This window comes from Nansenia antarctica (genome assembly GCF_963989245.1).
Source record: "Nansenia antarctica genome assembly, chromosome: 5".
In the NCBI taxonomy this organism is placed as follows: Eukaryota; Metazoa; Chordata; class Actinopteri; order Argentiniformes; family Microstomatidae; genus Nansenia; species Nansenia antarctica.
Window position 1 is genome coordinate 4836345 of NC_137690.1, and position 27063 is coordinate 4863407.

General features: G+C 50.0%; 1 protein-coding gene across 1 annotated transcript in view; it reads right to left on the minus strand.

Moving 5' to 3' along the window:
- Positions 1-7983: 7983 nt before the first annotated feature.
- The window catches only part of trim36 (tripartite motif containing 36), a gene marked incomplete at both ends in the record, with an annotated part of 28817 nt that continues 9737 nt past the window's right edge, over positions 7984-27063 (minus strand). Inside the window, 8 exons of the mRNA XM_080530863.1 lie at positions 7984-8383; positions 10064-10361; positions 13212-13565; positions 18356-18477; positions 20021-20274; positions 22013-22108; positions 24097-24243; positions 25128-25501. Coding sequence (XP_080386989.1) covers positions 7984-8383; positions 10064-10361; positions 13212-13565; positions 18356-18477; positions 20021-20274; positions 22013-22108; positions 24097-24243; positions 25128-25501 — 2045 coding nt within the window. The remainder of the gene's footprint in view (positions 8384-10063; positions 10362-13211; positions 13566-18355; positions 18478-20020; positions 20275-22012; positions 22109-24096; positions 24244-25127; positions 25502-27063) is intronic.

Below are 27063 nucleotides of genomic sequence, written 5' to 3' on the forward strand. Positions count from 1 at the left end.
CATTGAAAGTGTCCAGGGTAGGGGCATTGAAAGTGTCCAGGGTAGGGGCATTGAAAGTGTCCAGGGTAGGGGCATTGAAAGTGTCCAGGGTAGGGGCATTGCGGATCACTGTGGGGAGAGAGTTCCAGAGGGTGGGATCTGCCTGCCACACACGCTTAGGTTATATAGCGCCTTCTTCCAAAGCCCTTTACAATGGCCTCTCATTCACCCATTCACACACCATGCAAGGCGCCGGCCCCGCTCATTGGGAGCAATTTTGGGGTTCTGTGTCTTGCCCAAGGACACCTCGACCTGTGGCCAGCCGGGGTTCGACCCGCAGAACTGCCGACCTTGCGATCATTAGACGCTGGCTCCTCTACCTCCTGAGCCACAGCCGCCACCTGTGTAGTCAGTCAGTGGTCGAGTAACAACAACCACTTGTGTAATAATCACACAAACCACCCATCTCTACCTATAGGCCTACCTACTGCATAACAACATGTTAAAGGGACACTCTGGGATATGACGTCAAAACGATGCCGCCTGAGACTTTCATTAAACAGAAATGCAACAGACTGGAGGACAGAGAGCGTTGTCACAGAGAGAGTTGAATGCCATCGGCGCATTCATGCGCTCTGCCATCTTATGTCGGAGGGCAGTGAAGCAGAGGGACGCTCTTGTTCGCTACAACATCTTTGATGGAAGATGCTCTCCAAAGTCTACCTTGAACATCTCGTGTTGAAGACATTTACTCATTACTAGAGTACTAGAGTGGGCGGCTGTGGCTCAGGAGGTAGAGCCGCCGTCTAATGATCGCAAGGTCGGCAGATCGGCGGTTCGAGCCCCGGCTGGCCACATGTCGAGGTGTCCTTGGGGGCAAGACACTGAACCCAAAATTTCTCCCAATGAGCGGGTGCCGGTGCCTTACATAGTAGCTTGTCGCCATTGGTGTGTGAATGTGTGTGTGAATGGGTGAATGCGAGGCCGTTGTAAAGCGCTTTGGAATAAAGCGCTACGCCTATATAAGTGCAGTCCGTTTACCATTTAGAGTAGGGGTAACTTAGCCTAACTGTAAGGTGTTGCTTTTTTAATATCAGCATCTATAATGTCATCAGTATCCCATTACACTGGGTATCATTACCATCCTACAACATCATCGTCTACATCACCACAAAATGCCAGTTGGTTATAATTGAGGCTGTCTGCACAATGTCAAAAGCTGAGTGGTTGGAAATCCAAGGCCGTGAATAACCTCAGTGATGCAGCCTATCAAATAGCTTTCATGGTAATCACTTGGCAAACGAGGGGACTGGAATACGCTAACTGCACTCAAACACACTACCCCTCTTAGCCTTGCCTGCCTTTTTTCGTTGCCAAATGTCAGTCACACCTGGGGGGTGTTCCGACAACGTTGCTAAAGGAAAATCCTAGGCTTATGTTTGAAAAATCTTAAATAAATAAATAAATAAAACCAGAAACTAAACTGGATTTTTGGGAAACTCACAAAACTGGATTTTCCTTTTGTGTCGATAGGTTGATAGTATATCCCCCCAGCTTCCAGGGCTGTGTATTATAAACAGCCTACTACATCCAAGAGTGCTTGAGGGACCGAATCACATCACCAGGTAAACATATGTTACTACCTGCCCCTTTTTATGCTTAACAATTGTAGGTAACACAAGCTGTGGTTGGCAATGGTTTGATATTATGCCATAGGGCACAGCCAAATTACGCATTGCCTTGGCATCAAATGTCACCCACACCATCTAACAGCCAACAGCCAACCCTAACAGCTTAATCGTGTCCAAGGCATTCCTGGAGGACGGTTAACCTCAGGTGTGTACAGGTGTGTACAGGTGTGACCGCCTCAGGTTAATGTCAGTGTTAATCACCTGTCACCAGCTACTGTTCGCCACAACAACAATGGCAGAGTGACTCACCTGGGAGACTAACCTAGAAAGGCCACAGTCCTAATCCTTCATAGTACTGTTGCTACTGAACTTCTACTATGGCATACATGTATCATCAGACCTGCCCAGCTTGGAACAACACCTTCTTTCCCTGACGGTGCATTTCCATGCATGCATGCAGGTCTTAATAGGTGAGGTTACACACTAACTAACGAACCAGTCCAGTCGCACACTGGGTTGCAATGCCCTCTGCTAAGCATCGAGCTGGGATAGACCCTAATTGATATTGATGCACTTGGCAATAGTCCAGTGTGCACTTACCTTACCTACTCGCTACCGCTGAACTTAAAAGGTTCTGTGCATTGCACGGCTGATGCGATCACGTGTAATCTAGATGTCTAAACTAGACATGCATGCACCACAATTATTATACGAAAGAAACGATCGTGTTATTATTGCTCGTGGGTCTAACGTGCAGAACGGTCACCAGTCACACAGTAACCCCCCCGGGGCTCGTGCAGTCAGAGCTGTCAAAACACGTCAACAGTGTCCAGCTTTAATACGTGCACCGTCCAGCCTCTCCAATGCAATGGGGATAAATCACGACGAGGAATGATTGCTGATCTGATATAACACAAACCGATTCGTTCAAACGGGTCATGTTATGTTATGTTATAATAATACACGGTGTCATGCAGACGAAGGCATCCAGGTACCGATCGTGTTGTAACGTGCACGGTGCATGCATGCGTACCGGTGTACCGGAGATGGAGAGAGAGAGAGTGGAGAGAGAGAGATGGAGAGATGGAGAGAGAGAGAGAGAGAGAGAGAGAGAGAGAGAGAGAGAGAGAGAGAGAGAGAGAGAGAGAGAGAGAGAGAGAGAGAGAGAGAGAGAGAGAGAGAGAGAGAGAGAGAGAGAGAGAGAGAGAGAGAGAGAGAGAGAGAGAGAGAGAGAGAGAGAGAGAGAGAGAGAGAGAGAGAGAGAGAGAGAGAGAGAGAGCGAGAGCGAGAGCGAGCTAAGCTATCCGGGCTAGCCAAGATGACAGTCGGTGTCAGTGTTTTTACCTTCAGCAGAATCCCGTAGATGTGTGTCTCCAGATCCCGGTGCTGCCGCCGGTGAGAGATCAGCCAACCCCGTCGGTATATAATATCACGTTTATTCATCCGATGCGAGGTTAGTGGGGTGACGCGATCCTGTCAAAAGCAGCGCGCACAGAATAGAGCCACATTAATCTACTGTGCACAGATACACCTTCAATGACGTGGAATGTGTCTGGCCTGCGCTCCTTCCGTGTTGCGTGTTGCACACTGCACGCGCCGTACGACGTGCTCCTCCTCCTCCTCCTCCTCCCACCTCCCTGGCAACGGAGCATCGCGACCCAGGTGAGGAGGGGGGCATGGAGGGAGGGGGGGGGCATGGAGGGAGGGGGGGGGGCATGGAGGGAGGGGGGGGGCATGGAGGGAGGGTGGGGGGCATGGAGAGAGGGAGGGGGGACGGGGGGGGTGCATGGAGGGAGGGTGCGGGGACGGGGGGGGTGCATGGAGGGAGGGTGGGGGGACGGGGGGGGTGCATGGAGGGAGGGGGGGGACGGGTGCATGGAGGGAGGGGGGGGGCAAGGCGCATTTATGTCAAGGTGAATTTTGATTGACTGGTTGATTTGAACCAAGTGCTTCCGAGGAAAAATACAAATATTGAATTTGTCAAACTAGCACATTTTTATTATAATACACGATTGATTGAATGTACGACAACACAACAGGTGGCCACTGGCCAGCCCTAAAAGCACGTCTATTAAATATGCATCTGTGACCGGGCAGTGCAGTCTCACGTCCTGGCCCCTGGGGACCTCCAGGGGTCTGCATTTACCATCTGCTCTCAATTAACGGAACTGCAGGGGTACGGCCATTCAAGCCCGTTATGACACGCCAATGTCAATGTGTAGCCTACACTGACTCAAATAAGGAAGCACATTTCTTTAAGGGAAAGAAGTAACAGCCTATAGAACAAGGACGGACTGACAGACCGGTCATTGACCCACAGATCGACCGGTAATTCGCCATATGGCCAGTCCGCTACTGGCTCAGAATATTGATTTATTACTGCTTAAATATAGATAGTAGGCTTATTGTAATAACAGTAACGCACCCATTAATCTCTAGAGAAACCTATTCGTCACCGGTCTTTTCGATTAATTTCACTACATGCAGCCAAACCATGTAGGTTAACAGTATGCAGTGGCTTTAAGCCTGATAGGTCCAGTTCACTCGTATATAAAATAATGCATGTTGTGATGTTTGTTAGTACAATGTTTTGCATTTCAATCCCTGTATGGACAATAAAGTTGTCAAAATTCAATGAAATTATTGTGCTTCATGTCACTGAATGCCATACAGACTGTGACATGCATTCAGTATACACAGTATGTATACTGAATGCCATACATACTGTGTGCATCCATAAAACACAACTAGAGCCCTTAATTATTGTTCACTTAATTTGATTTGGAGGAAAGACCTCAAATTGAAGAGGGCGGAGTGGTATTGATTATGGTAACCTGGCTAAGTAGACAGTAGCAAAGGTCAACTGGTCCACTGTCGGGGTCAGAATTCATCTCCACAAACCCTTTTTGTAAAGTTGATTATTGATCATCGTATGGCTCACTCCCAATAAATCAATTACTGTGTGAGACGCAGACTAAACCAACATCGTCATTTTGTCACAACCATTTTCAAGGTGAATCCAATAAAACAGACAGGACGGTTGGTTTTAAAAACACACAATTGTTTATTTCATATAAACCCCGAAACAAACAAGCAAATTAAAAAAGCGTACAGTAGTATTTCATGGATCAGATCGACAGACAGAGCTTCTCATTAAAGCGTTACAACTGACTGACAGGAGGCCAACACCGCATCCCAACTCCTCCTCAGAAGATTCACAACACCGACAACAACAGGTCTACCTCCTGTACCACCTAGAATAACCCCTGTACCCCCTACTACCTACAATATTGCACACCAATTCTTACAGTACCCTGTAGCACAGTGCATGCTACAGTTTAAAGTGCTAAGCTTGACATTAGATTGGGTGCCTGCAGAATATTTGGTTTAACTCCAACTACTGAAAGCCATACCCTTCTTTTTCTAAACAAAAAACAAACAAAACAAAAAACAGTAATTGATATGCCGCTATAGGATACGATACAGTAAAGCGCGTTATTGTAGTAAATCTCTCTACCGTTCGTCTACGGTGTAAGATACAGCTGCTGCGGTCTCCACTGCTATGATAATGTCACCCAAGAATAAGCAAATCAAACTCAAAAAACCTAACTAATAAGACATTCAGTTGTTTGTTCTGCAAATAATAATAATAACAACAATACATTCTGAAATGATGATGACAACCTGCTGTTTTTAAGTGCATAGACTTGTTTTAAAGGTGTTTCAACAGTCTCTTCAGGTAAAGGTTCAGTAGTAGTGTACCAAAAGCAACGGCAGAGCCTTACTACAATGTGAATTATATGCGCACCGATCGTGTAGCAGGTATGGATTTCATGTTTAAGACTACGTAGGCTATATCTGTTTTCTTTTTTTGCTAAAGCATCATGATACAGTACATGAGTCCTTAATTGTCAAACAATAATTTTCGATTCAGAGTCAGAGAAGAGAACACAAAATACAATTCTAGGACACAGCAACAGTCAAACGGACCCAACGCGACATCACAACAGAGTTCTGTAAAAGCGATATGAGTAACTGTTTTAAAATGCTCCCTTGATACCAGCATCACACGATTATATCTAGTTCCTTACTAAATTATTATTTTACCACCAACAGCCACTAACCCCTCAAGTTTGTGTATGCCTTGAGGTTCGACAATCTTCACAGCAAAATACAAACTCATCAAATAACAAAAGAAAAATTGCAGATGGACATTTTATTTTTCACTGAAAATAATTAAATCACACTAGATATGTACACTTTAAAGGTTAAAATGAAACAGGTACACTACAGCTTATTGTCAGACATAGTAATATTATGTAAAGGCTGAGCTATCGTGCCGAAGAGACAATGATAATTATAACATATTATAAACAAATATATTATAAACAAAAACGCTGAAGTCGTTTTACGTTACGCTGCAAATCAACATGGAGTCGTTCTGTTTGGAGGAGGGTGGAGTTGGAGGGAAGGTTTCTCAAGGCCATGAAGGAGGTAGATAGCACAGGGCCGACAGGCCAGAAACCTGAGAGAACACACACCCATTTACCCTTGCCCTCAAGAACACACACACACACACACACACACACACACACACACACACACACACACACACACCACTTTTAGTGGGTGGGGGGGGGAGTCGGATTTACTTCACCCTGTACACGAGCTAAGCCGGATTTACACTTCTTCAACATTTCAATTAAGTCTCAGAAAGTCTAAACCCCGCCCACCCTGGGCGCACCGGGCGACCTAAATCCAACGCACCCGACAGTCATGACGCCTGACCTGATTCACCAGAACCAATCAACACCGTGTTGTTCTGCCTCCCGGTACCCGTACTCACCATAGAGCTGTGTTCTTAACCAGGGGGAGACTGGCGGAGGTAGAAATCGGAGGACGGGGCTCATTGTAACACATGGAACGGGAACAAGGAACAGTATCGAACACAACGGTACCGAACACCACTCCACGTTCTGTCCCATGCATTAAAATGAGCCCTGTCCTCCGATGTCTACCTCCGCCAGCCTCCCCTGGTGTTAGTATACTCCCTGTTAGCAGTGACGTAGCTAAGGAACAGGTGGTGGTGGAGCAGTAAGTAACTCAGTGATGGCACTTGTTGTGTATAGAGAACCTGTTTGTTGTGTTCCGACAGTGATAACGGTGATACATTCTTGGTGATCCAAAAATTAAATAAAAAAAGACATTCGGTGCCGTGGAAGAATAAATCAAACAACCAAATCGTGACACGTCAATATACCCCATGATGTGACTATTTCGTGACCAGCGTTCTGCCTTTTCCGACTAGGGAGTGAGCGGGTGTGGCTACCGTGGTGACTGTGTGAGTGGTGTCCGTGGTGACCGTGACAACCGTGTGAGCGGTGACCGTGGCAACCGTGGGAGCGGTGACCGTGGCGACTGCGTGAGTGGTGACGGTGTGAGCGGTAACCGTGGCAACCGTGTGAGCGGTGACCATGGCGACCGGTAACCGTGGCGACGGTGTGAGTGGTGACCATAGTGACCACGCGGGTGGTGACCGTATGAGTGGTAACCGTGACGACCGTCGTGTTCAGTGTTCCGAGTACGTGAGTAGGTGCTATGGCAACCAACTGTGTAACTGTGTGCAATTAGTGTCTTTTTTGTTTGTTTTCTTAATGTGCAAATTGTTTACATACACATTTGTGTGCCAAGTGTCAAAATAAAAGTGTGGTGCGACAAATTATCGTTGATTGTGACAAATTAAAATTGATTGTAACAAATTAGCGTTGATTGTGACAGCGTGATTAGGAACGTGTTACGGATCAGTCAGTCGATGTAGGTGAGGATCTCTGGAGATCTCGTGTGTTTGTGATGAAACTACGGCCTCTCTCCCGCCCGCGTGACGACAACAACTAGCTTCTCTCTTCGTCTCTGTTTCTCTCTCAGTAAGTAACAGTTATATTTAGCCACCGCAGCATCTGCTAGATGACCCATTTCTGCTAGAAGGCACCAAGGTATGGAGGTTGTTGCTGCTGCTGCTGCTGGGGCCCGGCGGGGCCCGACTGGGCTATAGGTGGTACTGGACTGCTACTGGACATCAACACACACGCAGGTGTTCAACATGGATAGAACTAGAGGAGAGTGAGCACACACACAGAGACACACTCTCTCACACACACACACACACAGAGACAGACACACACACACAGAGACACACACACACACACACACCAACAGAAAGAGAGAGTGAAGAAAGACAACCGACAAGCTCAAAGGCAGCTGTTTAAGAGAGAGAGAGAGAGAGCGCAACGCTCACACAAGAGAGAGAGACTTTGGTGTGTGTGTGTGTGTGTGGACCGGGTCGGGCCCCATCTCTCTCTCTCTCTCAGGAGACTTAATACACCAGTCTCTTGGCCGTGGTGAACTCCTCCAGGTGGACCCCCCCGCTGCCCATGAGGCCGAACGCCGGGTACATGGTTCCGGAACATTCCACCTGCCGCTCGTAGAGGCAGCGCATGGAGTCCGCGTCGTAGAAGTGCACGCGCCCCGCGTCGTAGTCCAGACACACGCCAATGCGCCGCGGCATGGGCAGCACCCGGTTGCCGTGGTCACCGGCGGCGGCGTTAGCGTTAGCGGAGGAGGAGGAGGAAGAGGAGGAGGCGTTGGCGGTGGTGGTGATGGAGGCCTTGGGGATGAAGACCCTCCCCATGCCCACCGTCAGGAGGGTGAAGGGCTGGGAGAGGTCGTAGCAAGTGTCCTCACTGCCACTGTCATGGCCGCTGTCGTGGTCGTACCTGGGGGGGGAGGAGGGGGGGAAGAGGAGGGGGGGGTTTAGTATTTGGATTACGATGCCTGAATTCAGGAGGGGAAGAGAGAGAGAGAGAGAGACTTGAAGATGCCACTTTCAATAATACCTCGCTCAATGTTGTGTTTGTATTCTAGTATTTGAATACTATGCCTGAGTTCATAGGGGGAGAGAAGGAGGGAGGGGGAGTGGGAGAGAGAGAGAAGCTTTCACTATGCCACTTTCAATAATACCTCTCTCAATGTTATGTTTGTATTCTAGTATTTGAATACTATGACTTCAGAAAAGAGGAGGGCAGCGGGGGGGAGAGAGGGAGAAAGAGAGAGGGAGGGAGAGGGGGAGAGAGAGAGAAAGAGAGAGAGAGCGTTTTTGAGCCCCGGAAAAGCGCTATATAAATACAATGAATTACTATTATTATTAAAAAGAGAGAAGAGGCTTTCACTACGCCACTTTCAATAACACCTCCCGCAATGCTGTGTGTGTTTCAATTCAGGCATTGTATTGTATTCAAACATTAGAATTCAGACGGGAGAGAGAGCCGAGAGCCAGGCAATAACTACGCTGCCACATTCAATAACACTCACTGTACGCTGCTTTATTATGCTGCTATTGTGATACTATGCCTGAAAATCGCCTGAGGTATTTTCAGGTACATAACCCCAAACAATAGCAGGTCATTCTATTAACTGAGAAGGGAGGGAGGGAGAAAATCAGGCTTTCACTACGCCACGAACGATAATACCTCACTGTATGCTGTTTTTGTACTCTAGTATTGTGTTACTTACGCCATAAGTCACTTGAGCAGTATTTGAAATCAATGTACATAACAAACAAACACACGGTAGGTATTTATTTATATATATATATTTATTATCTTTATTAGATTAGCTCATTACGGTATTACGAATATCTCCACCTTCTTAAAAATGGGGTAGAAATTGGGGATTTGTTAGTGAATAAGCCCTTTACAGGTTCAAGCTTTTTATATAACAGGCTTTGGTGAGGGCGATTCAGATTGATCCAGAGAGAGAGAGAAAGGGACAGAGAAGGGGAGAGCGAGAGAGAGAGAGAGAGAGAGAGAGAGAAGGGGGGGGGGGAGAAGGGGGGGGGAGAGAGAGACAGAGAGAGAGACACTGAGAGAGAGACACTGCGGCAGGTTGCTTGGCTTGCCAAGACTCATGGTAAGACACAGTAGCTGTGAGGGTGGAGAGGTGGAGCCCAGGAGGCAGAAATCGGAGGACGGGCTCATTGTGATGCATGCAATAAAACATACTATTCCTCACAATGAGCCTGGCCTCTGACTTCTGCCTCCACCGGCCTCTGAATTCTACCTCCACTGGCCTCCACTGGCCTCCACTGGGTAGAGCCCAGAAGTCTGGGCAACCCAGACTAGTGGAAATAGAGGAGAGGGGAGTAGAGGAGATGGAGAGGAAAGAGGAGAGGAGAGAAGAGGAGACAAGGGGATGACGAGACAGAAGAGAAGAGGAGAGAGGAGGGGACGAGGAGAGGAGAGGAGAGTTTGGGAGGGAGGAGAGCAGACGAAGGGAGGAGTCAAGGGGAGAGGAGACAAGGAGATGAGGAGATAAGAAGAGGACATGAGAAGAGGAGGAGAGGAGACAAGAAGAGGGACAAGGAGACGAGAGGAGACGACGGGGGGGGGGGTCCTCACCTGGGGCTGCTGGTGTCCCGGGGGTTGTGGAACCACTCCAGCAGCTTGGAGTCAGAGGCCACGCCCACCTTCACCAGGTAGGAGTGCGGCTCCACACGGAAGGCCCAGTAGTGCCGTCCGTGGGAGATGCCCGCGTCGCCGATGATGTAGTCCAGGCCCACGTAGCTGCCCGTCTGCACGCGCTCGGCCGCCAGCAGGAAGGCGGCGCCCGCCACGCTCTCCACCGCGTCACGCCGGCCGCTCAGGACCAGCCGCTCCGAGCTGAAGCCACACTTCTCGTTGAACAGGAAGCCGAACGCTGTTGGAGATGGAAGGGGGGAGAGAGGAGGGGGAGAGAGAGGAGGGAGAGGTCAGGTCAGGGGGAGAGAAAAGAAGAAAAGAGAGACAGGGAGGGAGAGAGAGAGGGGGAGAAGGAGAGAGAAGAGAGACAGGGAGAGAGAGGGAGGAAGGAGGGGGAGAGAGAGAGAGAGAGAGAGAGAGAGAGGGAGGGGAGAAAAGAAGGAGAGAAGAGAGACAGGGAGAGAGAGAGGGAGGGAGAGAGAGAGCACAAAAACAACCGTCAGAACCAGGCTTCTCCATCTCCCTAGTGTGTAGTAGACGTGTCCTTTCACAAACGGACACCTGGGGGCGCCGTTGTCACGAGTGTCGAGGACTTGCAGCGGGCCACAGAAGCAGTGAACCTCACAGAAGCATCTCAGACTCAAACTTAACGGCAACATCCCCAAACACACGCTGCTTCATTTCTACACCTCACATGTGAATGTACTCTGTCTTCATCTGAAACACTACTTTTATTTGGAGAAACTGTGTATTTACTGTTGAACAGCTTGAGGAGGGCGTTGAGGGCGTGTGTACATGCTGTAGTCCCCCATCCTAACGTATGGTCCTGTGCGCTGACCTATGACCCCAGGGCCATTGTGTGTGAGGAGGCCTTCACATGTGAACGTCTATTCATAGACCGCTAACTAGGCCAACGCTACAACGCTTCACCAGCCTGCCTTGTGTCCACACACACACACACACACACACACACACACAGAGTATACACAGACACACACATGCATGCATGCACACACACACACATACGCATACACACACACACAAATCACCCTCAATTCTGAAAACAGAAAGCTTTTCTCTGGTGTGATGGTCAGTTTGTTGGGTCCAGTCCCTGTCCTGTCTGTTGTGGTGGGGGGGGCAGCATGGTGGCGGGGGGGGGCAGCGTGCTGGAGCCTACTGTACCGGCTCCGGTCCACGGCACTGACCCAGAATTCCACCTCATTACTAGCGCGCTGCGACGCGTCCCAACTGAACCCTGGAATGTGGCTTCGGCCAATCACTGGGCCCGGATTGGCTGACAAGAGACAGCGGGCTCGGACACACACACACACACACACACACACACACACACACCCCTGCTCCAGGCCTCCCAGCCCTTTACAGTACAACAATGACGCTAGGCAGCAGGGAAGGAGTGGACACACACACTCAAATACTAATGTATCAGCTACTGTCCTCCTCTGTGGAGGGGTCAGGGGGGTCAGGGGGTTGGGGAGGCCAGGGGTAAGGGACAGGGAGACAGGGGCAAGGAGACAGCCGGACAAGGAGACAGGGGAAAGGGACAGGGAGACAGCCAGACAAGGAGACAGGGGAAAGGGACAGGGAGACAGGGGAAAGGGACAGGGAGACAGGGGAAAGGGACAGGGAGACAGGGGAAAGGGAGACAGCCAGACAAGGAGACAGGGGAAAGGGACAGGGTAACTTAGACTTAATCAACCCCCTGATATCAGCCCAGTGGGGGGAGGGCTGGGCTGCGCTCTGCAGATGGTGTCTGATGGTTAATCATAGCAGGATTAAACCACCACAGCCTGGCGAGCTGCTACTGGAACACACACACACACACACACACACACACACACTCCCATTCAGAGAGCTGAGAGTTTGTGTGTTTGTTTGTTCACACAAAGGAGAAGCGTCGTGGTGGTAAATAAATAACTGCCGATCGGACGCTGCAGAGATGTTGTGTGTCCTGTTCTATGGTGGGGGGGGGGGGGGGGGGGGGGCAGCTGAGCATCTGTTTGGTTTGGCTAATCTGTTCTCTCAGACTTTTTTCTTTCTTTTTTCTTTAGAAGTAGTTAGGTTTTTTAAAAGTTTTTTTTAAGTTTGTTTTTGAAAGTTTGTTTTAGAAGAGTATTAGCATACTCAAAATAAGCCTGGATGTTCCTTTAGCGGTGTTAATGGAACACCCCCCTGGTCTTTAACCCGCAGGCAGGCTCTCAGGGGAGGGGTAGAACAGCTTAGCTTTGGCCTGGGGGGCGAGGGGGAGGGGGTTATTAAACACCACCGCCACCGTAATGCAGGGAATAATGCGGCACTTTGCCGGTAATCAAGATAATTAGGATGGAGGATCAACCCCTCAGAGCAGCTTTCAGGGCTGAGACGCTGTGGTTAGAGGAGGGGGGGGGGGGGGGGGGACCTGCCAGGGTAGGAGGAGGAGTATGGTTGACAGCTTGATCTGTGTGTGCAGTGGGGGGGTGGGGCAGGGGTGGGGTTGTTCTCCAGTGTTGAGTGAGATGCTGTCGGTCTGTGTTTATTCAGACCCGGAGATGTTTGTTGTTTCAATATGCCCTCCAGTTTGTTTAATTAATTAAGAAATCTCTCATTCCCTCCCTCCCTCCCTCCCTCCCTCTCTCCCTGCCTGCCTGCCTGCATCCCTGCCCCTCCCTGCCTGCCTGCCTGCCTGCCTGCCTGCCCCTCTCTCCTGCAGGGTGGGTGAGGCGTGTGGAAGGTGACTTTGGGCCTGTAGAGAGAGTTCCAGGTACCTAGCAGGTGTGGGAGGTGTGTGAAGGTGACCTCAGTACTGGAAGGGCTGTAGAGACAGTTATGGCAGCTGCCCCCCCTCCTCAGACCACCTCCTTCCCCCCAGACCTCCCTGGACCTCCTCCCTCACCAGACCCCCTGGACCCCCCCTAACTCCCCTCTCCCCCCAGACACTCCCCCCTCTCCCCCCAGGTACCCACCAGGTGCAGGAGGCGTGTGGAAGGTGACCTCGGGGCTGTAGGGGCTGTACAGAGAGTTCCGACACCTACCCTCACCCCCCTCCCCCCAGACCCCCCCCCCGCTCAATCCTCACCCCCCAGGTACCCACCGGGTGCGGGAGGCGTGTGGAAGGTGACCTCTGGGCTGTAGGGGCTGTACAGAGAGTTCCGGCAGCTTCGGACCCTGAAGGCGTAGGAGGCGTCTGGCTCCAGGTCACACACCACCGCGCTGGGGCCGTACACCCTCTCCATGGAACTCCATCCGGCCCCGCCCCCTTCCTCAGGCCCCGCCTCCTCCTCAGGCTCCTCCCCCTGGCCCAGGCCACGCCCCCCGTGGCGGCTGCGACGGCGGTACTCCAGCACCTGGTGGTCGGTGGGGAGGGTGTCGTCTGACAGTCGCCAGCACACCAGGCCCTCGTTGTAGATGCGGCTGCGGGACAGGTCGATGATGGGGGGGTCTGGGACTGGAGGAGGGGGTGGGGGAGAGAGACAGAGAGGGGGAGAGAGAGGGGGAGAGAGAGACAGATGGGGGGGGGGGAGGAGGTGGTGGGGGAGAGAAAGAGAGGGGGGGTAGTGAGAGAGACAGAAGGGGGGGGGGAGAGAGAGAGAGAGAGAGCCAGGGAGAGTGAGGAAGACACAGAGAGGGAGGGAGAGAGAGAAGGGGGGAGAGAGAGAAAGCGAGATGGGATGGAAGACAGAGAGGGAGTGAGGGGGAGAGGGAGGGAGAGAGGGAGAGAGAGGGGTGGAGAGAGAGGACACATCAAAGAGACGGAGGTCAATTAAAAACATCATTGAATTAATCCACACAGACAACAGATCAATGTCTTGCCGATCAATATCTGAAGGACGAAGGTAATAACACGCTAACATGCTAACACGCTACCCGTAACTGAGAAGATAATGATCGGGCTCCCTGACCAGGCTGATGAGGCTGCAGTGTGAAATTGTCCAGTCATCATGATTAGATTACATTAGATTAGATTACATTAGATTACATTAGATTAGATTCAACATTATTGTCATTGCAGTGTTCAAGTACCAGGCAACAAATTTGCAGTTTAGCATCTAACCTGGGTGGTATTCCATCAACATTGCGAAAGGAAAATCCAGCCTTATTTTTGATAATTCTTATCAAAATAAGCCTTTTTGCGACATTGATGGAATTCCCCCCCAGAAGTGCAAATAGTGATAACATTTTTTTGATAATGATAGGTACAGTATGGCAAGTACAGTAATTAGGTATATACAGTTATGAGCTATGTACAGTTATGGTAGTTGTGCCAACAAATATTAACGCAGTATTCAAGTGCTCTTTGGAAATAGAACGTTTAGAAGCCGCCTCAACTCACGTTACTCTGAGATCTCAGAATTAGCCGCTAGGGAGCGCTACATCGCTAAACCCTGAGTCTTGGTGGGTAAACTGGGAGTTTCCAAAGAGCACGTGAATGCAGCATAAAGACACGCCGCAGTTTGATCCTGATGGGGGGGTCGGGGTGGGGCGCTGTCCACGGAGGATGAGAGTCTCTACTGGCTAACACTCAGGACATCAGCAGGACACACGTGAAACCTTTTAAGACGTTGGCACAGAGACTGCCAGGAAAAGCACTTCGCAATTACTCTCTCTCTCTCCCTCCCTCTCTCCCTTCACTCTCCTTCCTTCCCCTCTCCTATCTCTCCACTTTCTCACTCTCTCCATCCATCCATCTCCTCCTCCTCCTCCTCCTCCTCCCTGCAGACACAGATTCCCGTCACCACCACCAGCAGCTTGACGCTGATCCAGGGTCCCTTAGGAGCGGATCATAGCTGAAGGTCAGGGTGGTGGTGGGGGGGGGGGGGGGGGGGGGGAAGCTCTCCCTCCTACCCCTCTCCCTCTAGGGTGGAGGTCAGGGTGGTGGAGGGGGGGGGGGGGCCCTCCTCTGTCACTATGCTACTCTGAGAAAAACAAGCTATTGATCAGGCTAGAGTCAGAGGGAGGGGGGAGAGAGGGAGGGGGGGAGGCGGGAGAGGAGGGAAGGAGGGGAGAGGCATGATCAGGCAAGAGTCAGTGTGGTCCAGAGAGGGAGTGAGAGAAGGAGGGAGGGTGGGGGAGAGAGGGAGAGTAGGAGTGCGAGAAGGGGGGGGGAGACGCATGATCAGGCTAGTGCAGGCTAGGTCCAGAGAGCGAGGAGAGAGGGAGGGAGAGAGAGGAGAGAGGGAGAGATGGAGATGGAGATGCATGGTCAGGCTAGCACATGCTAGCTCCCTCAGATCATCTGAGGCCTTTTAACTGTTCCGAGAGTGAGCAGAGTGGAGAGGCAGCATTTGCTCACTATGCAGTAAAACACTGGAACATGCTGACATTAGGCCAGACCCATCTTTATACATTGCTTAAAATAATATTATTATTATTGATACTTTTATGTTCTGTTTGGCTTTTAATTTAGTGCATTTTAAAGAGTTCGGCTAGGCTTTTTTTTCTTACTTCTTGACCCATTTAAATTTGTTCATGTAAAACACTTTGAGTCTACATTAATTTGCTTAAATTTGCTTTGCCTAGCACTGGCAGGCCCTGGACTCAAGAGAGAGAGAGACAGAGAGAGAGAGAGAGAGAGAGAGAGAGAGAGAGAGAGAGAGAGAGAGAGAGAGAGAGAGAGAGAGAGAGAGAGAACAGAGAGAGACAGAGAGAGAGAGGGAGAGGGAGAGGGAGAGGGAGAGCGTTCATGACGACATAGTGGTGTTCTCACGAGATCTTGACAAGCAGGTTAATTAGTAACTGACATATGGAGATGCTAAAAATAGTTAGTTAGTTAGTCTATTTATAGTACTAGACTGTGTGTGTGTGTGTGTGGGGGGGGGGGCTTCAGGTTACTGAACCTACTGGGGTTCTTGGTTGTTATACAGGAGCCCCCCCCCCCCTGGGCATTAGTTACATGGGAGCAGACAGTTCTGCTCTCTCGGCTTTATCATCACTGACATCAATTCAATTACTGCAGCAGATAAATCCTGAGAGCTCTCTCTCTCTCACTACCTCTCTCTCTACCTCTCTCTCTACCTCTCTCTCTACCTCTCTCTCTACCTCTCTCTCTCCCTCCACCTCTCTCACTCACTCTCCCTCTCTCCAAGTTTCCCTGTACCACTCTTCTCCTCCTCCCTACTCCTCCTCCCTACTCCTCCACCCCCCACCCCCACCACGCCTTTTAGATCAACCACATCCATCACTGGGTCAGGCCGCCACACAAAGCACTTCAGACAGCATTTTCCACAACAGAGGGAGACTGATTACTTTGACTGAATTTCTAATATCCAGCTAAGCAACATTAGGCCGTCTCATTTATAAGCTCTCGACAGGGTGAACCGTCATGAGAAGATGTGTGTGTGTGTGTGTGTCCAGAGGAGATAGGCTGAGGCCTGGGGCTGTGTTCAATGAAGCGTTCACAACCGCAACGTTGCAGATAGACATGTAACGTATAGCGGTCGTATAGCTGCCCTGACTCACTAATGACTCCCTGTAGCATAAGGTCTGATACAGTTCCTCATTACAACGACCCTGTCCCCCAAATTCTACCTCCACCAGCCTCCCCCTGCTGCATAAAGAGATAACATCCATCCATCCATCCCACACATTTCCATCTGAGCATTCAGTAATGTCATCTCTGGTGGGGATGACTGTTCAGACCAGTTATCTAATCTGGTCCTTTTTAAATGAGGACTGCTCTGCTCTGATTGGCTCAATGGAGGCACTCCCAAATTGCCAACCTATCACAGGCCTGACCACTGAGCCTTGACCCCAGGACAAACCTGTGACAACCAACCAACTGCCACTAAGGGACTAGCCTCTGCCAACCAACCAACCAACCAACTGCCACTAAGGGACTAGCCTCTGCCAACCAACCAACCAACCAACTGCCACTAAGGGACAGGGCTGGGAAGGACCATGCGATAGCACAGTCCAGTAGGGTTAGGGTCGAACCCTGCAGGGTTCAGAGCCCCTAATAGTCCCACAGAGATGATCCCTCAAGCCTGTTAAACAATCAGGTTAATATCTAATAAAGGACAGGATATGATGGCGCCTCAGGGTTTTACCTGGTACAGTCACAGGGCAGTCTGGGGGTTTTATAAATAGCCTCATGTTTACTTCCTGAAGCCTGCTTCTGCTCCACCTACTTGATATGCGCATGGCAAATCACTTCCTTATTGTAGCCAGCAGGCCAGTGAGTGGGTCCTTTCTGTCTGACCAGGGACGACAGAGAGAGACAGTCTCTATGGAAATCAGCGGACCAGGAAAGACTCCACAGTGGCCTCTGTGCTAAAAACCCAGTGTGTGTGTGAGAGAACTGGATGTGTGTGCGTGTGTGTGTGTGTGTGTGTGGGAGTAAAAAGTAAAAGAGAGAGAGAGAGAGAGAGAGAGAGAGAAAGAGAGAACTGGACGTACGTCTGTGAATGAGAACTGGTTGTGTGTGTGTGTGTGTGTGTGTGTGTGTGTGTGAACTGGATGCACGTGAGTGTGAGACAGAGAGAGAGAGAGTGTGTGTGTGTGTGTGTGTGTGTGTGTGTCGTAACCGGCTTAAAGAGCTTGTGCTGGTGGTCAGACTGCCTTAGGAACAGTCCAGCTCAGCAGGGAGGGAGAGTGGACGACAGTGGGGGAGGGGGCGAGACAGTGGGGGAGGGGGCGAGACAGTGGGGGAGGGGGGAGGCTGAGTGGGGGAGACAGGAGGTGGGTAAACACACTGATTATTGCACCCCATGCGTCTACTGGTACTTAAAAAGGGGCAGTTCGTTAAAAAAAGCTAAATCTGTCTGAGGATTTACCCACCTTAGAAAGTAGCCTAATGAGATGTTCCCATGTGCCCCCCCCCCCACCACCTGTCGTCTACCTGAGACTGCATGTGCCCCCCCCCCCCCCACCACCACCTGTCGTCCACCTGAGACTGCATGTCCCCCCCACCACCTGTCGTCCACCTGAGACTGCACCATCTTACTTCCTGGTTCTGTTTTGGAACCAGTTAGTGATCGTACCCACACTGGTTTAGCTCATACAGGTGGACTGGTCTAAACACTGGGTTATCATACAGGTGGGACTGGTCTAAACACTGGGTTATCATACAGGTGGGACTGGTCTACACACTGGGTTATCATACAGGTGTACTGGTTTACACACTGAATTAGTTCATACAAGTGGGACTGGTCTACACACTGAATTAGTTCATACAGGAGGCAGTGGTCTACACCCTGGGTTATCATCCAGGTGTGCTGGTCTGCAGGTGGGGCCTCTTACCTCCCCCGAAGCACATCTCCTTCAGCAGCATCTCCTCCCTGGACGTGTCCAGGGCAAACTCATCAAACGACGGGTCGGCCGCCGGGTGGAACGTCCTCAGAGACTCTGTCGCTTTCTGGACCCTGCAGGGAGGGAGGGAGAGGGAGGGAGAGGGAGAGAGGGGAGGGGGAGAGGGAGGGAGAGGGGGGAGGGAGGGGGATGGAGAGGGGGAGAACATGTTAAAAAGTATTCACTGTTTACAGACAGACTGTATGTTTCCCCCCCCCCCCTCTTCTCCTACTACTGTACCAGAGCATTATCCAGCCCATCCTCATGTACTGTTCCTCCTGCTTCTTCAACATGCTCACAGTCATCAACCGGGCCAAACTCACACGCATCACCAACACTGCTGCCAGGATAATTGGACTCCCCACACCCAACCTCACAGCACTAAACAACAGGGCCATCTCACGCATCGCAACCACAATAGAACAGGACATCACCCACCCACTCGATCTGTACCTCGCCCCACTGCCATCCGGGCGTAGGTACAGAACGCTACGGTGCAACAGGGCTCACTTTGGCAAAAGCCTGATCCCCGCAGCCATTGTTGCCTTAAATAACAGACCGCGCTGAGTGTGTGTATCTGTCATGTGTAGTACTGTCTGTTGTTGTCTGTGTTATACAGTGTTGCATGTATACTGTACAGTGGTCTGAAAAAGACAATACATCTAATCTAATCTAGGAGACAGTTTCATAAACAGGAAGTCATTGTCTGTGTGGGGAACAACAAGCAGTGACACGGCGTGTGTGTGTGTGTGCGCGCGTGTGTGTGTGTGTGTGTGTGGAAAACGAAAGAGCGTTACGTGAAAGTAAAAGCATGCCATGAATGTCCGTAGCTAAAACCTCTAATTGATCTCCATTAGAAGCTTTAGAAGGGGGGGGGGGGGGGGCGTGTGGAATGTCAACTGGACTTTGCCGTATAAATCCACCCCAGAGATCCTTAGGGCCAGAGTGTCCTGACGGCCTAGCACATAGCTAGCCACACCACAACGCTAACGCCTAGCATTCTGACACACTCACCTCCTGACATAAGCAGACTGACACATTTACATTTAGCGACTTACGACAAATACATCTGTCTAAGTAAGTGAATCATCTGTGCTAGGACCAGGGGCCATAGACAGTTCCAATGCTTGAAGAAGAACGAATGACTCAAATCCTCATTAACATCTCCAGAGGAGCCAGGATGTTACAGGGTCATTGTAGATGCTATCATCACATCATTTGTCAAATAGCCATGAGTAACTATTCCTGTCTTAACCCTAATCCATCTATAAAAGCATGTTCTCCAACCCCAGTACTTAGAGGTCCTCTGGACCAGCCTCCTCTGGAGTAAAGATTCCATAACTAGCCTTAGTGGATGTGTATGTGTCTGTCTGTCTGCGTGTATGTATGTATGTGACCGTCTGTCTGTCTGCGTGTCTGTGTCCGTCTGTCTCTGTCTGTCTGCGTATAGGTGTCCATCTGTCTGTCTGCATATATGTGTCCGTCTGTCTGTCTGTCTGTCTGCGTGTCTGCGCTCCACTGTCAGCAGGAAAGGAGCCTGACCTGACATGCAGCTGTTTGGACAGAACCTGACCTGACATGTCGCTGTGTGTGTGTGTGTGTGTGTGTGTGTCTGACCTGATGTGCAGCTGTTTGGCCGTCTGGACGAAGCAGGACTGGTCCGTCTCCTTGAGGACCTCCTGGGCGTATCCCACAAGGCCGCTGTTCTCCAGCATGCCCTGGTACTCCTCCACCTGGCCCCGCAGCTGGTCCAGACGCCGGGTCCGCGACTGCTCGATGGAGCGCAGCATGTCCGACTTCCTCTCCTGCAGCGTCTCAAACAGCCGCTCAAAGTGCTCGTTGGCTCGCCGCTCCGCCAACTGGCCGTTCTCCTGTAGTGCAGGAGATGTGATTTTAAAATGTAAAAAAAAAAAAAAATAGTATTTCTTTATCCCATTCATCCATCCTTTTCCTGGGGGGTGTTCCATCCACGTCGCTAAAAGAAAATGCAGGCTTATTTTTGATAATTCAGTCTGGATTTTTTGATAAATCTTAGCTGAGATTTATCAGAATAAGCCTGGATTTTCCTTTAGCGACGTTGATGGAATACCCCGCTGAAGTATGCACTTGCACACTGTTGATTTAAATGGGAATGGACTGGTCTTAGTGCCAATCCTCAACTTCTTCAATCCAAAGTGCCAACTTCAGGAGACGGATGGAGGAATAGGACACATCTAAAGTATGACACTGTACATCAACACACACACAAGTGTAAGAGTAAAATCCTCAGGCTTCGGTTCCTGACATTGCAGTACAAGACAATAAGGCAATAGGCATAATTCAAGAAGATAAAAAAGGTGAAAAAAAATCATTCTGATCCAGATTAAAAGTTGTGAACAACTGGACCCTGAGGACCAGATGCTGAGGTGTGTGTTGACGAGGTCGCCTACACTGCTAGCGAACATGACGTCTAACTGACGTGCATAACGGTACACAAAGCAGACACACACACACACACACACACACACACACTCGCACTCGCACTCGCACTCGTACACATTTGTTGCAGCAGACGACAGCCCTATCACCGCCTACGTAAGACAGAGGCAGACAGATAAGGCATGGCTACAGGGACAAGGTCACTGACTGCACATTTAAGCTAACCCAACAGCTACTTCCCCCAGGCGATCAGGCTCATGAACAAGCCTACTGTAGACAAACCATCCTCCCCAAGCACACCCCATGTACACGGACTACCTAAACCTTACACTCACAGCCACTTTACTACTCAAACTATCTATTTATTTACTAGTTGTACTGCTAATTGTATCCTGTCTTATTTGTCACTTATGTCCTGTGCTATTGTCACTTTTGTTTTATCATGAATTATGCCTATTGTCTTGTGCTGTAATGTCAGGAACCCAAGCCTAAGAATTTTACTCTCTTACTCATGTAATGTGACGTAACAATGAAACTAGCACACACTGCAGCAGCAGCAGGGGAACTATGCAAATGAGACTGCGTGCTTCCTTGTTTGTGCCTCCGTTTGCATGCTTGACCTTTGTTTCCAGCAGGCAGAAGAGTCCATCCTTTTTTGTTTTGTTCAACCGACTGAACCGGCTGCTATACAAACAGATCTAACACCAGGGGAGGCTGGTGGAGGTAGAAATCGGAGGATGGGCGTATTGTTAATGCATGGGGTTGGAATGAGGAAGGGAATGTTTGATACCACTCCTCATTCCACTCATTACAATGAGCCCATCCTCCGATCGCTACCTCCACCAGCCTCCACAGATCACCTGTACTGTATCCATCCCAGAGCGCACAATGGGTTCAACGTCATAGAGCGACCGAGTAATCTGATTGGACAAGAGGCATTAGAGTGCTAATCAAATTTCCAAAGCATATTTACGAACACAGACTAAGAGTGCTGATCCAGGATCAGTTCAGCCCTTTTAGATCAGAGTGAATCAGATCCTATGGGACATGTGAGGGGCCTGATCCCAGATCAGCTCGTACTCAGATCTGCTCTGTGAACACACGGGACACCCTGAACTTTGTACCGAGTCAGCCAGCCAATCACACGACGTCATAACAACAACGCAGTGAGTTGTGACCCGTTGACTTTACCTCCGTCTCGCGGATCAACACGTCCAGCTCCGAAATCTGAGTCCTGACCTGGGCCTCTTTGCTGATTAGGAAATGGATACTCTTGGACAGCTTCTCCTGTTCAGACACACAACAACAAAGAAGCAAAGCAACAATGTGAGGAGGAGAGGAACGGCTAGAGGACCATACTGAGGGTGGCAGAGAGTGTGGATAATATCTATAAAAGAAAACACACCTTTTTAGCCTGGCTTTTATCTAGTGTTCATAATTTTATAATTTTATAATTTTGCCATTTAGCAGACGCTATTATCCAAAGCGACTTACAATTACGAATTACAGGGACATTCCCCCTGGAGTAACTGAGGGCTAAGTGCCTTACCCAAGGGCACACTAGTAGTGGTGTGGCTTCAGGCGGGATTTGAACTCACAACCTTCCGATCACAAGTCCAACTCACTATCCACTAGACCACCACTACCCCTAATCATGTTCATCTCAACATGCACTTTTTTTTTAAATTATCTCCCATTTCTTGTTTTATTCCTGGTTTTTTTGTGTTTGTATTTATTTGATCAATTTCTTATCTACCTTCCTCTTTATTGTATCGTATTTCCTATTGTTTTTATGTTCAGCACTTGCGAGTTGCATTCAATGCATGACTTTCGTGCTTTATAAATAAAGTTTGATTGATTTGATTGATTGGAAACCCAACCTCTCCCCTGGCCCGGAACCTTCCGGATCCTTCAGAATCAGAACGCACGGAGATCAGAACCCTGCGTCACCGTTCAATTGGTTCCATATCTATGATCAGAACAGAACACCCAATACGCCCTCCATACACGCAGGCAGCACAAAGACATGACGACCCCGGGATGTCAGACAGAGACGACATCATAAGAGACATAATGATGTCATTAAAAATGGATGACTGCCGGAGCCCGGGTCCGTTACCGCGGACGGACACAGGAGTCCTCGACCTCTCTGCTCTGATTGGATAATTGACCTCCCGTCTAGAGAGAGAGAGAGACGTCGGCGTTGTTGCTGATAGCCGTCCGTGTGTCCTGCAGGATTACTGCCCCTCACAGGGGGAAACTGATCTCCTGGCAGCGTGCCACCTCGGCCCGGGAAACAGGAGGGCACCGATCAATATTTCATTAGGTGGAGAGAGACAGAGGGAGGCTGAGAGAGACAGAGGGAGGCTGAGAGAGACAGAGAGAGGCTGAGAGAGACAGAGGGAGGCTGAGAGAGACAGAGAGGCTGAGTCACTGGTCTTTTCTCTTCACCCTCTGACTCAACACTATTTCTCCTCTCACTGGGTGGGACAGACAGAGTTTAAAGTATTTGAGGTGCATTTGATTTGGAGTTTTTTTAGGGGGGCTATTCCTTATTATGAATGTGCTCCATTGTACCAGGAAAACTGGTAAAAGTATTTTAAAAGTATTTCTTTTCATATTAGACATGCATTTGAGCCAGGTCTTGAGTGGGTTTATTACTGGTATGGTTTGAGGCAGAGTGGTACTGTATATTAGAAAACTGGTGCCAATGAAAAAGACTTCAAAATAGTTCCAGAAAGTCCTTCCTGAATTACTATTATTGGACTAAAATATGTAATAGTAAATGTCATAGTAAGTGGCCATGTTTTACAAGACTTCTGGAGAGGGGAAAAATGGCAGAAATTATAATGGTAGCTATGGTAGCCATTTAGGTTGGCATGCAGGAACTGAGTCACCATGAGTGTTAGCCAATAGTGATTTGGAACTCTTCTAATATACGCCTCTGGTTTGAGGGCATCATGGGTAGTAGAGGGCAGTTAGAGAAAATAGGGTAGTAGAGGGTAGTAGAGCGCAGTTTGAGGGCATTATAGGGTAGTAGAGGGCATTGTGGGGCAGTAGGGGGCAGTTTGAGGGCATCCTGGGGTAGCAGAGGGTAGTTTGAGGGCATCATGGGGTAGTAGAGGGTAGTTTGAAGGCATCGTGGGGTAGTAGAGGGTATCATGGGGTAGTAGAGGGTAGTTTGAAGGCATCGTGGGGTAGTAGAGGTCATCATGGGGTAGTTTGAGAGCATCGTGGGGTAGTTTGAGGACATCATGGGGGACAGGTGGTCGTACCTTGAGGATCTTGTAGGCGCTGCTCATGGAGGTGACCTTGTGGTTGGCGTGGGAACCGCCCAGCTTGCACAGGTGGCAGACGGGGCGGCGGCAGACCTCACAGTACATGTTCACCTTCTCCATCTCGTGCTCCGGACACATCAGCACCTGCAGGGGGCGACACCGCGGGAAAACAGTCAGTTGAGCCACCATTTTACGGTCGCTGCTCAATCCACAGATAAAGATTTTTGTTTTGTTTTACACAGGATTTAACCAAAACATCTAATTAGGACTGACACTTTGAATATGATCCACCATCTTTTAAAACTGATCATCTCCCGACTGCAAAACAAGCGATTTTCACGGAAGACATGTTACAGGAGAAAGAGATGTGTAGCTTGTGTATCAGTTGAAACTCTCCTATCACAGGTAAACAACCAATGACAGCGCTCGAGTAAGGAGCGTATGTAAACGACACCAACAGCATTACAAGCTTAGACCCATCAACCAATCAATGAACAGTCCCTTATCGCTAGCCGACGGCAGCATTACGAGCTTAGACCCATCGACCAATCAATGAACAGTCCCTTATCGCTAGCCAAGAGCAACATTATGATCTTTAACCCATCAACCAATCAATGAACAGTCCCTTATCGCTAGCCAATGGCAGCATTATGTACTTAGGCCTATCAACCAATCAATGAAGTCCCTTATCGCTAGCCAATTGCAGCATTACGAGCTTAGGCCCATCAACCAAGTTCCTATCAAACAACCAAGTTCATTGATTGAATCAATAAACCATCCCTCAACAAACACGTGAGCCCTCTACCATCACCTAATGAAAACAACAAACCCAAAAAATAAAAACAATAACCCCTCCCACAAAGTGATAATGGACTCTACCTTGGGCCTGAAGTTGACTACTACAGTCATAGAGGAACTTAACCAGTTCTCTGTTTCTAAAAGGGGCGGAGCTTACAGCTTATCCAATCAGAGTGTCGGGAGTAGACCCCCCCCCCCCCTACCCCCTAAAAAGTGCTAACGGACTCTACCTTGGGCCTGAAGTTGGTGGTGGGCCCCACGTACTCGTGCTGGGCCTTGGGCGTGCCCCAGGGGTGGTGCAGCTTGAAGCACTCGTTGCAGTAGCTGGCCTTGCAGTCCATGCAGCTCTTGGTGGCCTCCTGCGGCTGATGCAGCTGCGGCTGCTGCAGCGGCGAGGGCTTGTTGCACATGTTGCACATGATGGCCACGGCGGCGCGCGCGGCCTGCCGGTAGCGCTCCACGATGCTCTCCAGGGTGAAGTTGCGGAACAGCATGCTGACGCCGCGCTCGCCCAGGTCGATATCGTGCTGGCACCCGGGGCACGGGAAGGTGGTGACGCGCGGGGTGACCGACCCCCGCCTCCAGCCGGGGGAGGAGATAGAGCCTGAGGGGGGGAGGGAAGGGGGGGAGGAGGGGACAGCTGTTAGGTGGGGGTTGTGACATCACAATGAGGGTGGGGTTGGGCTGGGTTAGACACACACACGGTGGTCTACCACAGGACACGCACACACACACGGAGGTATACCACAGACCCCACACACACGCAGGACACACACACACACACACACGCAGGACACACAAACACACACACGCAGGACACACACACAAACTCTCTCACACACACACACACACACACGGGTGTAGTCTACCACAGCCCCCACACACACACACACACACACAAACACACACACACACACACACACACACACACACACACACACAGGTCAAGTAATGTCAAATATTTTTCCAAATAGTTGTTGAGCTGCGCTTGATTTAGTCTGGCCGGAACAATGGGACCAGCTGAGGAGTCCCAGAACAGCAGCCTCACTGCTAAATCAAGCACACCTCAAAAGTGTGTAATTGACCCATATGTGTCTGTCTCTCACACACACACACACACACACGGAAGGAGCCAGATTCCAACTGAAAACAGGACACACATCCAGCTCAGGTTACTGGGTCTTTCACACACACACAGAGCAGCTGGCTCTAGTCTCTACAGTGACCTGGACACAGTGACTCCTTCAAATCAAACCAACATAATTTCAGGAAGAACATGACGTGTATTTAGAAAAAGAAAGACAAAAATGCAACATGAAGAGTACTGTAAAATGATATAAATGTCAACTCAATTAACCAAAAAGGTTATTATAACCTGCAGATGGATTTTAAAAAATTAAACTACTTTGTTGAGAAAAAAACAATTTGTCCAGTTCAGTGTATCAACACCATACCCACCGCTGCCTCATAAAGCAGTACTGCCTTACGAGTCTATGGGCCTTTTATCGAGTCAACACACACAGACACACACACACACACACACACACACACGATGCATGACAGACACAAGCAGCAGGTCCTCGACACGGAAAACAACAAGAACACAAAGGAACAACTGCACACAACCACAAACAAACAAAAACAACAGCAACAACAAATCATTAGCATAGCGCTAACCTCACAGCAAGCGGTGGTGGCAAAGCAAGGCAAGTGCGTGAGAAACATGCCGTGAGCGTGTGGAATGTGTCTGACTGAACTGTACGATGACATGGTCGCCGTGAGGCTGAGGATGAGGATGATGAAGATGGGGTAGTGAGCGAGCGAGCGGGCGGGCTTGGGGGGGGTTCTGATGAAGAGGCAGGTCTGAGGGGTCTCGGTATGAACATTCATGAATCGGGGTGTGGGCGGGGGGGGCAGGCGGATGTCCAGGCCTGGGGGGGGAGGATGTCGGGGGCGGAGGATGTCGCGGGGGGAAGGGGGTGTGGGGGTGTTTAAAGAAGAACGGTGTACTTAGGCTCAGCGGGAGACTGCTGGTCTGGGTCGGAGAGGGAGGAAGAGGGGGGGCTGGGAGCAGCGGTAGCAGGGGGAGGGAGGCTCACAGCCTGCCTGCCGCACTGGGACTCAAGAGAGGTGGGGAGGGGGGGGGGGAGAGAGAGGGGGAGGGAG